Below are 12,808 nucleotides of genomic sequence, written 5' to 3'. Positions count from 1 at the left end.
AGTTATTTTAAAAAGTGAACTTTCAAGTAAGAAGTATGGTTATTAATGTAAGAAATTTTATGGCAAGGACTTCCGCTGCGACTTTCGTCAATTACGTGTTAGGACGTTACAAGTTGGTATCAGAGCCCTGGTTTGAGAGAATCAAGTACAAGAGGGTAGGTACTTGAACTCGAACCTGTGTGCTCTTATCACAAGAAACCCGTACAATCTGAGACTCGACCAAGATCTAAAGGTAGAAGCAAAGGTAAGTATGTGTTTAAGTATGTATTGGAAGATAACTAACTATATGTTATGTGTAAGGTAAGCATGGTCGCTTGAAAAGAATGATTTGTGGATGCGGTCTAGCACCGACGCCAAGGTATGTAATTTGACATATTGACCCAAGTACGTATGTTTAATATATGTAAATGCATGTGATGGTAAAACCTAAAAGTGAAAGGAAAATTTTAAGTGAAAAATAATGATAAGAATGGTAATGAAGTTTTGGAAATGTTACACGTGCCGAAACCTAATTCTTCGGACATAAGGTGACAATTACACGAAGACACGAAACTAGTGTGTGGATTGTGTACCTGGCCAGTACACAAGAAACGCATGACTTTCGTGAGCCCGTGATAATTGTTACAGGTGTGTCCGTTAGGATTAAGTAGTAGGTGGACGTGAGGGTGAAGAGAAATGTAAGACTCTCAAAAATGAGAGTATGAAATGCTATGTTAGAATCCGCGAGACGGATTCGAAACATGAAATGCTATGTTAGAAACCGCGAGACGGATTCGAAACATGAAATGCTATGTTAGAAACCGCGAGACGGATTCGAAACATGAAAGAAAGGTATGAATGCAATGCTTGAATCCGCGAGACGGATTCAAGGGATGAAAAGCGGGAATGCAATGCTTGAATCCGCGAGACGGATTCAAGGAATGAAATATGCGAATGCAACGTTTGAATCCGCGAGACGGATTCAAGGAATGAAAGAAAAGAATGATGCAAATCCCTTGTGGATTTGGTTATTATGGCGAATGCTATGATAAGTTATGCAAGTTGACCGGTTCAAATTGAACAAGTCGAGTAAGGATAAGGTACCATCCGTTTGGAACGGGTGGTCGTGAATGCAATAACACATGTATGAAGTTCAATCCGTTATACGGATAGAACGAAAGATTTATGTTGAAAGCAATTAACCCGATGTGACCGGGTCGTAAGTGGTATGCTTGAATCTCATTATGAGAGTATATGCCATTACCCATTTAATTGGGTAATCGAATGCGTAAAAGAAATAAAAGCATATAAGTGAATGGAATTAAAATGTTGGAATTATAAGCGAAATAAGTATTATGACTAACTTTTAAAACGGGAAGGGCAAGTGTTTGCAAGAAAACACTGAAACGGTGAAGCGATGGGATCGCAAGCATGTCTGAATTGAAAAGGGGTACAAACATGTACTCCGATACGCATGTATATACATGTATATAATAAGAAATGAGTGGCAGTTTGACCTTGAAAAGTCAAACTGCAGAAGCTAAGAAATAATTTAATTTCCAACCGTAGGACTGCTAGAAGAAAGGAAGTGTGTCGATTAGTACACCCAATGAGTTATAGAATTACGAAATAATGGTTATGTGTCTACCCGTCAAGAACGTGTCAAATAATAAGAATGACATATTGAGTTATGGCTATGTATTGACCCGTTATGAATAGGTCTAGCACACTAATGCCTTACGAAGGAATTGAGAAAGTATTAAAATATAAATAAGGCGATGTGATAAACATCATATCCGAGTGAAATCGAATGGGATGTGTAGACCCCTAATTTATAATGAGATTGGCAGGAATCACGATGCGATAAAACTACCTAGGACGGCGAAAGAATGCCCATGAATGAAAGCTTATGATACCAATGGACAAGATCAGGCCTATTAAGTTATGGATTCATGAAGGAGCAAGTCAACTCGGGTTGTTACACGTTGGTTTGATCCAAATTAGCGAGGTTAGTAAATGGTTTAACTTGAGAATGTTAAATAGAAAGTTACAAATTGAATAGTACTTTTATGTGAATTGGTGGTAGTGACCCTGGATGCTCGTAACTGTGGAAATTTTGATGAAAATTATGAGAAGGGAAGTATCGTTAAGAAATGCTAATTCTGATGTTCGGCTTGTTGGCCATGTTCATTTGAACAAAATGAAAGATGGCATATGATGAATGAGTAGTATAAAGTAAATCGATTTATTTTGAATTAGCAAATATATGAATGTGATATGCTTGAATAGGGAGTTAGAAACAAGCCGCATACTTAGGTTTGTACAATTAATAATTGTATACAATTGGAATAAATTCGATAAATGAAACGTTAGTGATGATAGGCGTTAAGAGCTAGTAGCATAAAGTGAAAGACACTAATAAGAGCTCTAGAACAGATTCTGAGTTTCATGAAATTATGGAAGTAACTTACATAATTTAAGAACGTAAGGACAATGCGTACAATCATGTTTAGGTATGAAACGAACTTCTGACCAAGATCCCGAATGTATTCATATTATGATGAGCATCGTGAATGAATAGATGGAAAATAAGAGTAGTTTTAGTCTACTAAGAATGAGAAAGGTTTCGGGGACGAAACCTCGTTTAAGGGGGGTAGACTTGTAACGCCCCAAAAACGGGTTTGGTAAATTAAAAACCCGGTTGATGTAAACAAATAAGTTTTAATCTCTTATTTAACCAAAATGAAACTAGAGGGACCAAAACCGTTAAGTGGGAAACATGATTTTATAAAAAAAGAAATTAAAACACCACACACACACATAGAGTGTGTGTGTGTGTCGATGAGCAGGAAGGAAGAAAAGGGTTCAAACCCTAGTTTCTTCAAAATCTTCAAATTAAAAGGGAAATCGAAGGCTAGTTGACTGCATAAACTAAGAATGGTGATCATCTAAGCATTTCCTACATCAAGTAAGTCGAATCTTGCAATTTGGTGATGTTTGATTTAGTGGGTGTAGTGTAATTCGTGAATGTAATGCTAAATCTAGTATGAATGATGGTTGCAATGGCTGAGTAGACATCGAGATATGTTAAATTTTGAATATGAACATGGATTAGGCAAAACCCACTTGCATGTCAAGGAATGGCTAGAAACATTGAGATTTCTATGTGTTAATTTGATTGTTTTTGATGATCTTGTTACGAATAATTGGTGTCACAACCATATGTCCGTAGTTAGGGCGAAATATTGTTATGAGCTTGATTGATTGTTAATAAGTTATGTGAAGAATTAGTAGGAATCACGCTTTAAAAGCTTGTACATAATGTTTTACAAATGTGATACCCGCCAAGTGTTCGATGAAATGCCTAAGAGAACAAAATTGTGAAATCGTATGAAAGTTGTGGGTAGTATGTATAGAAGGTGTTTATGGTGTAGTCGTTAGCAAAATAATATGTTAAGTGTCCTTAAGGTGGAGTCCATATGAGAATTCGGATTGAATGTATGGTTTGGTAAAATTATGCATTAGGAGCTTGTACCTTGTGCTTGAATGGTGTAATGCTCACCTTGTATTAGATGTGCTTGAATCAAGGTAATTAAGAGCGAAGGTGTATGATATGTGAAAGTATATGTAAGCAAATGTGTATGCGAGTATGATTATGTGATCATGTGGTTGTAGGTACTTTAGCATCATAAGTACGAAATGTACATAGTGTCGTATGGTAGGTGCTAAATTTATATGTGTTTTATGCGTTAACGTGATGGATTGCATGAGTCTAAAAAGATGTGGTTTTTGGATGTATGTTTCATGTTTATTAGACTTAACCATGAAAGTCAAATGTGAGTTACGCCTTTGATATGATCATTTAGATGTGAAATCGTGTACACTAACAAGGATGTGATTGCGGTACATGAAAGCATTAGGGATCATGTGGACGTGGACTCAAGCACGAAGGACTAACGAGTCAAGATGAGGCAAGCAAGCGGGTATGAACACGGATGCACAAGGTAAGTGATTTCCGTAATCACTTCTTAGTTCAAGTAAGTAATAAAGTGTTAAAATTTATTTAAACATGATGTTTGAGGTTAATTATGTAGAAAAGTCTTTCGTCGTGAATGATGGGATTAAAGTTGACCAAAATGCCCTTGATGGATATTTTGGGCAAACGATCTTAGTAGGTAGTTTAGAAACAAGTTATTGATTAGTGTAATGTCTTGGGCAAGTATGGAAGTGAAGAGTATGGTCTTGGTATGTCATAAACCATTTAACACGCAAATACCCTTAACGGGTCAAAACTAAGTATATGAACAATAATGTGTCAAGAGGATGCAAAGTGTCTAAGAACAATTTATTTTATGGTAGATGTCACTGATATTATTAAGTTCATAAGAGTTTATGGTAAAACGAACAAGTTACATTGATGAATGTATGAACGGGTCGAATTGTGGGAAAGGAGGTAGTAAGCCGATAGCGTGTAAGTAGAGATTTTCCTTAAGGCGGTTACGGGATTTTAAGTTCATTTGATAGATTGGGAATTTACAAGCATGTAGGAAGAAACGGGAGGTTAAACGGGTGAGCGGTTCAAAAGTTACGCGCGTTTTAGTGCGTACGAACGATGGAACGGAACTGCAGAAAAAATGGTATTTCAAGAGGGCGTCGCCGACGGGCCCCCACCCCGTCGCCGACGGGCTCCCAAAACCACCACTTGGCCGACGGCCTATCTATCTGTCTACGGGAAAGTTTGGGCGACGGATGTTTTAAGAAGCCGTCGCCGACGGGTCCCCACCCCGTCGCCGACGGGCTGTCTAGCCCATTTCTCCATTTTGCTTAATTTTGTATTTCTAAGTGATCTGTAACGCATCCCGATGATTCGTAAGTTTCTTATGAGCATATAGGGATGCACATATGTAGGTAAGCAAGTTTGTGTGATCGTATGTATTTATATATGTATGTAGAAGTTATGTAAGTAGGTGTGTAGGTATATACATATGTTTGCTTATAACTCCAAGAGTATGCATGTGGTGGGATATGTAGTTATGCTTAATGATATGTATGAGCGTAAGTACGTATGTCTAGTTGTAGGAAGGATATGTAAGTATGTAGTTGTGTATGTAGGTATGAATAAGGGTATGTACGAGTGTATGTACGTATGTGGATGTATAGGCATGTGGGTATGTAAGTACATATATGTGCATGATTTAAACACATTGAAGATTAACGTTAATATTGGTGTACCTTGAGAATGAATAGTAATGCAGGTACATTTATGAAGCCTCGCCAGGAGATGGATACGTAGACGGAATGCTTGAAATTTGATAAAGAACGAGAAGTGAAGCGTATGTGAATGATCATGTGTATACATTGTGTGCTAATGTTCTGAATGTATGTGGTGAATGCAGGTGGAACGTGTCACGGAGAATCATCAAGGAATAGAGATCGAGGATCGAGTCACTTGAGGGATTGTACGGGGCTGTCTGGGGGTGTAATTTATTGTACATAAGCCATCAATTATTTTATAATTGAGTCAGTTTGATGTATTTAGTATGAAGGAGTTATTTTAAAAAGTGAACTTTCAAGTAAGAAGTATGGTTATTAATGTAAGAAATTTTATGGCAAGGACTTCCGCTGCGACTTTCGTCAATTACGTGTTAGGACGTTACAGATATAAACCTAAAATTTACTTGTGTTTACGTGGGGAACACCTCCAGGATATATGGGCAACCCCCGAAATCTCATTTGAAATGTCACACCCTCAAATTACCACTTAGGGAGTATCCCTGATAGGCGTGTGACCCCTAATAATGAGCCACCAATTACATTGAATCCATAAGTTTAAAATATAGCTTCGTCATTTAATAGTAATAACATCCAAACATAAGTAATTCGAAAACCATCAAGTTCAGCGGAAGCGTTAATGTATCATAATGTAAGTACTTTCCAAACAACCATAGTAAATAAATGTTTGATAAATAAATCCATCAATGCAACCATGACCACTCTCGCCCTCCAGCCAGCAAGTTCCTGTTTCCAAGATACCTAACGACCTGCGAGCATGTAACAAGTGTATCAGACAAAGCTGGCGAGTTCACAGTTTTAGAAAACGTTGGATACCAGTTGTATGTAAAACAGTTCCATAACCGATGCAAGTAATATTGTTAATATCTCATTTCCGAACAATGACGGCTCCTGAAATACACGACTGCCCTTCCCACGTACTCCTATCTAGTACTGGGCCAGACTGGGTCATTAGTTCACCTCCGTCCTCTACAGGCACGGGGTGAGGGTGCCAAACCTAAGTAGCGCTACTAACTAATACCCGATGAGGGACTTACAAAAGATGATAGGTGAGATTATTAACCAATATACCCGTTTTTACCCAAAGCCTTATCCCCCCATGGAATACCCACTGACTGTCCCCAACCACTGGGACGCATGCTCGAATGTAGTGAACTCACCTTTGGTTTGCTCGGTAAGATTAGTTTCTTTTATGCGTTCAATGTTAAGTCCGTTGCACGCGACCTAACGCATATAAAACGTAAGTATACATATGTAGGATCATGCAATACCCTAGTGCTTCCACATCACTCACGATTTAAGCGAACCCAGTTAACAAGTTATATATATATATGTATGCATTCACATCTACTAAAACAGTTTGCCATCAAATAAAATTACCACAGAAGGTTTCTTTATCCGCATTCACAAACTCCATATCTACATGTTCATAGATCACTAAAACACGCAACAACAACATGCACCTAACCCATATGTATTTCTCAAACACGTGCAGCATGCACATAGCCCTCACATCTTATCGACACAAGTTGTAAGAATACATCGGTCAACTATACTTATTATATTGGGTTAGTTGTGAGACGTCGGTTACTTAAGGCCCGCCAAAGAACATGCAAGCCCAAGTATAACAGATCGCTATCCAGCCGATTGTGTGAGCGTGTGGCCAATTGAGCCCATCCCACACTGTTTACGCGACTGCACCTCTTCTCTATCCTAGCTACGGCCCAGATGCCACCGGGTGGCCTTGTTTATTTTGTTGGCCCGATTAATAGTGTGAAGCCCACACAACTTACATGCTATCCATGAATATCCTTAAGTCCACATCGCGTTGCATATTATTTGTGAATTGTGCAGCCCACTTTACAACACAATCAAATAATACATACTTTTTAAGAATACATTCACATCATTTAGGTCTCATAACATTAATAACAGATTCGTAAATCTGACAACACACATGGCCGCCCCTTTACTTGTTCAAGGTTGTCCCTTTGACTAATCAAACCATTACCTACTATTCTATTCTATTGAAATTCTCACAGCACATTCAACTAAGAATTGCATGTTTGTTGGTCATTATTACCCATCAATTTATGTGAATCTTTAGGCTTTGAAGTAGGTTGCATGAAATGAATAAGATTTTCGGCCATTTAGCATGTGAATATTTTGTGATCTCTATCAAAGTCAGTTGTCGGTCCAATTACAAATGGGAATAGTGGTCAAAAAGTCAAGCCACACTAATTGTCCAATAACACAATCACAGTTCATCAATTCTATTATGATTTCATAAGCAGCCCATAGGTTCCTGTTTTGGTCCATACATATGTTCACATATCATCATGTAAATATCTAAGTCAACTTATAACCAACTCTACAACAACCCTGATCATGCATAATACTAATATGTTTTACAATTACATTCACATATACCACCATAACATCATGTATCATAACACACCATTTATTCGCCCACTGATAAATCGATGACTAGTATAATCAAAATCAAATCACATATCAACACATAATATTACTTAAATAAATCAACAAGCAAAATAATGGTTCGCTACAACTATGTTGCATAGCAGAAATACAATACAAACAACAAGAACGCAACTAACGACTAACGTACTAACCAAATAGGGGATGCACGTGTGTGTAGAGGACTTGACTTCGAAGATGGAGAAAAGGGGGGGGGGTGTCTGCCGTCGATCAACCAAAAGCTCTAGGGTTTTTGCTTTTCAAAAAAAACCAACTATGTGACTAATATGATCGTATACATCCACAAAAGGTTTTGGGCTTTGCACTTGTGTGATCGGCCTAACATAACCTATGTGGGCCGGTGGGTTTAGAAACAAAACAAGGTGGGTCGCTAAGGGGAAAGGTCGCGGCCCAGATGCATATCGTGTGTGTGCGGCCCAAATACGGTTGGCCCAAACACGCAACTAACTCTCCTTGTTAGCGCTTAAAAATTCTATCAAGTTTCCTAGCACAAAAGTTTAACGATTAATGTAACAAAAGGAATAAAGAGGGAATCAAAGTCAGAAAGCTAACAGTCACAAACTTTGAGAGTTTGGGTTGTCACATGAAAGGTCCCTCTTTCTGAGATACTAGGTCTTTATGCTTAGTGATATCTGTCTGGGGTATTATCCCGGGACTTCTGCTGTATGGAAATACTGACCTAGTCCCCAGATAATGCTTTACGCAATGCTTTACTTGTAAAGCCTCCCCTCAGCATAAAAAATGATGACGCATTGAAAAATGTTAATCATGTGCTGTTGTAAAAAAGATTCTCTAAAGGGAACCCACCAAAGTCGAGCCATCATCTCTCTGCTGAACGGAAGTTCTGACCTGAGCTCTCACGGCCTCGCATTTCACCCCATTACAGATATCATCTAGGTATACTCACCTGTAAGACTGAATATTGGGATCTGGATACAGGAGTATATACTGAGGTGAGACACATGTAAAGGTTTAAGTCTTAAAACACTAATTCCGTATCCCAGACAGATTGAAAGTTCTGTGAGAATTTAAAAGGATCAGTATATCGGCAATCTACGCGAATTGTTTAAGGCTTGGTATGAAATAGTAGCTTAACGGTGCTTGTGTCTAGTCGGCAGCTGATATGATCCCCTAACACGCTCACAAAAAGATTGTGTGTACATATTTCAGTTTATCCTGTTAAAAATCCAAAAAGATTTTATTTATTCATCTAATTTTTCGACAACCGACGTTGGGAATCAGACGATCAAAGCCTTGTGCAGATCATGTCTGTTTGATGAGGGATGGGTAAGCAGGAGTTATTAAACTGTGACTGGTACATGTTTGAAGTTTGAAAATGCGTTTGAAAGTTCGAAAGTTCATTAATTTGAACTGTTTTCAGAAAAAAAAAACGTCAGCGTACTTCATAATCTGGTCAACCAAGGTCATTAATTTGAACTTGGTAGGCTAAACAGTTGACCAAGGTCATTAACTTGGACTTGGTTAACTGGGTGTATCGGTGAACAATCAAAAGGTTAAAAATTCAAAAAGTTTGAAAATTACATTCTAATTTCGCTCCAAAATACAAGTTTCACATTAAAATCTGATTTCGCTCCTAGCTGCTTTAGATTCTGATTCCGCTTGTAGCTTAATTGCTGATTTCACTCAAGAGACTCATTGGACCATTACGAGCGGAATCAGACCACCTATAAAAGGCTTGTTGATTCCGCTCCTAACTCACTTTTCTTATTTCGCCCCAACTGATTTCTCTCCCGGTGACTAAGAGCGAAACCCCATTTTCATCGTGTTCTAAACGAATTGCTGCCTGATTGTTGTTAGATCTGGTGTTATTAGTTGTCAATCACAACTATTAAATCATGGGCAAGGTAGATTGTGAACTGATTTGACCTAGATTCATGTGTTTCATGTCTGTCGGCGATGATTAAGTGCAAAACTTAGATTTAGGGTTAATAAATGATGAATCTGTACAATAAAACACTTCCATGTTGTCGGATTGTGATGTATTTCATGATTTGAGTCTTGATTGTTACAGATTTAGGGTTATTGCATGTTTGTCGATGAACTGTTATTGGAATCCTAGATCTAGGGCTTGTATGGGGTCAAAAATGAAATCAAAACATAACCTCTTTGTCGGAATTGTCAGATTAACATGTTAATGATTTGAATTTTATTATCTGATCAGTTTTGAGAGTAAAATTATGATTCCGCTTGAAACTTAGGGTATAATCTGATTCCGCCCCAAATTGATAATGTTTGATTTCGCTCCTATGAGCAACTTTTGTTTCCGCTTCTAAGTTGCAAACTGATTCCGCTCCTATGTGTACCTTGTGATTCCGCTCCTACATCAGTTTGTGATTTCGCATCTATGTGTTTGTCATGTTGATTTCGCTTGTAAAATTTAAGTCATTTCTTTTGATTTCGCCTGAAGATGATTAGTGTTGAAATTTTTTTAAAGTGTTTGATACATGGTGTGTTTTAATGATTTGCAGGGTTCAAACGTTATATTTGATCCACTTCACAACAGTTGTTGTGATCTTGATGTGAAGAAAAAGGCAGAGTTGTCCAAATTTAGTAGTATTCTGGAGTTCATGGGTCGAATACCTATTCAGACAGCTCTTACGGATCAACATCCAGTATACAAATCACACATTAAACGATTCTGGAAGCATTCAACGTATGATGAAGCAAACAAAGCAATTCATTCAATTGTGAAGGTGCATAATGAAAAGAAGGAAATTGTTGTTACTGAGGCACTTGTTAGTGAGGTTGTGAATTTTCCAGACGATGCAGACTCTCCAACAAAGTTTCCAGAACGGATGGTCAAGGGTTGCATGTTAAGGATGGGATATGTTGGTGCTCTAAATGTTGGAAATTACTTGAAGTCAAAGTTTCAGAAACCATACAAGTTCATTGTTCATTGTGTTCTAATGTCACTTAGTCACTGCAAAGGAGGATACGATACTATGTGTGATTACCAAATGAACATGGTCACTGCGTTAGTTCTGAACAAGAAATATAATTTCTCGCATATTGTCTTTCATTATATGGCCGAGAATATTACTACAAAGAGTCGGACTTGGACTTATCCATGATTTGTGTAGATGCTGATCGATCATGCATATCCAGATATTGAACGTGATTTGAAGAATGATTTGTTAGTTCAGTCACACATGAGCAATGATTCTCTCAAGCAGCTTGCTACATATCACCCAAACCATCCAGAACCAAAAGTAGTAGCTGAATTCTTCGGATATATCAAAGATGTGAACTACATTGATCCTGATCCAGTTAATCACCAAAACTGGAGAAATGAAGAAGAAATGAAGGAAGCTGCTTACATTGATGAGCTAAAAACTCTTAAGGATTTCAAAACCACACGTAATGATTGGTTTGTCAAAGAAATGAGGAGAAGAGGCAAAAAGACCACCCCTAAAGCACAAGAGGGTGAAGGGTCTTTATCCTAGCCAAAGAAGAAACAAAAGAAAGTAACAAAGACGTTGTTGATTGATGAGCCGGAGGTTGAGGAACCAGTTGTAACTGTGGAAGAAGATCCTTATGCTGATATTGATCAAGTGATGTTAAACGTTGATGATTTAGTGACTGAGCAAGCAGCTAGTGTGGAAGCTGAAAAAGAGAAGGTTATTGATGACGTCGAAGGTGATGACGTTAATAAAAGCACTACAAGCTCTTCGAGTTCTTCGAATGATGAGAAAGATGATGTTGCTTATGTTCCATCACCTAAACACGTTTTTTAATCTTAATCACCTTCGAGTGGTAAAAAGAAAACAGGGTCAAGAAAGAAGGTTGTGTCTCAAAAAATACGAAAAGTGACTCCGAAGACTACCAAGCCGAAGATTGTTTTAAAGAAGAAACCTTCCAAAGAATCAAAGAAACCACCAACACCACCACCTGAGCCTACACCACATCAATCACCAATACAATCACCACCACATCAATCACCTCCACGACAACCTTCACCACCAAAACAACCAACACCACCCAGACAATCATCACCATTACATCTTTCACCATTACATCTCTCACCACCACAACAACAAACCTTATTCACATCACAAGAAATCTTCAGAACACCACCACTCACTCAAATTCATCTAACTCCTAGTTCTTCTTGGCACAAAGGTCTTCACATTCCTCCGGATAATCTTGAAGATATTGGAGATTTTGGCTTTGCAAATGATGAACAAGTTAAGAAGTTAGAAAAGAATATGGATGACGTGATTAATGAAAACAAAGTAGTTGCAGCTGAAAGTAAGAAGGTAGCTGATCGTGAAAAGATTCTCGAAATGCGTGTAAAGCGATTAGAGTCTGACAACAAAGCCTTACCGAAGAAGATTGATACAGATCAGACTGAGATTGATTTTCTGAAAGTGCGAGTGGCAGAGTTTTAAGAAGAGAAGGCTCGCAGAGATGAGCAGAACAAGTATTTCGAGATGAAAAACAAAGAGCTTGAGGCTGCAAAGGCTTTGAAGGAGCACGAGTTCTATATGTTGAACAAAGTTGTTGAAAGTATGCTTGGAACGTCGATTGAACAAAGGTTCAAAGAGATTCAAGTTGAAGAGCTTAGGGCTAAACGCCAAGTTGAGATTGATGAACAGATGAAAGATAAGGGTAAAGGTACTGAAGGCAGTGTGGCAGTTGCAGAAAGACCAATTGTTCCATCCTTGGTCATTGAGAATCCTGTACCGATATCATCTATTTCTGGTGTTTTTGAGGAAGATGTATCTTTAGAAGATCTTGCTGGTAGCGATGATAAAGATGATGATGAGGATGATGATGAAGAGGGTGATGACGAGGAAGATGACGATGATGAGAAAGTATTTTCTGCTAGCAGTCATGGTGTAACACCCCGAAAACGGGTTTGGTAATCAAACCACGTTAATACTAAAAGACGGGTAAAATACCGTTAGTGGTGAAAATTTACCCGGTAAATATTAGGATTTAAGTAAATAAACCTAATATTAATTAAAAGGAGAATAAATACTTTGAGAAAAGTAAGTTTATAAGAAGCCCGAGTTAA

The 12,808-nt window shown here is 38.1% G+C and overlaps 1 protein-coding gene across 1 annotated transcript; it reads left to right on the top strand.

Annotated features, from left to right (window-relative positions):
* The first annotated feature begins 12,221 nt into the window (after positions 1–12,221).
* On the top strand, positions 12,222–12,808 carry LOC110901143 (zinc finger CCCH domain-containing protein 15 homolog). The gene is made up of 2 exons (XM_035982254.1): positions 12,222–12,647; positions 12,761–12,808. Exons 1-2 carry the CDS (start codon positions 12,222–12,224, stop codon positions 12,806–12,808), a joined length of 474 nt encoding a protein of 157 aa, XP_035838147.1.

Source organism: Helianthus annuus, chromosome 13 (genome assembly GCF_002127325.2).
Source record: "Helianthus annuus cultivar XRQ/B chromosome 13, HanXRQr2.0-SUNRISE, whole genome shotgun sequence".
NCBI lineage: Eukaryota > Viridiplantae > Streptophyta > Magnoliopsida > Asterales > Asteraceae > Helianthus > Helianthus annuus.
This window is presented reverse-complemented; position numbering and strand designations above follow the sequence as displayed.

Bases quoted from the DNA above. Each gene is read 5' to 3' on its own strand.
- LOC110901143 (XM_035982254.1), top strand. From the start codon at position 12,222: ATGAAAAACAAAGAGCTTGAGGCTGCAAAGGCTTTGAAGGAGCACGAG. The intron at 12,648-12,760 runs GTTTGGTAATCA...ATTAATTAAAAG, and splicing joins GTGTAACACCCCGAAAACGG to GAGAATAAATACTTTGAGAA.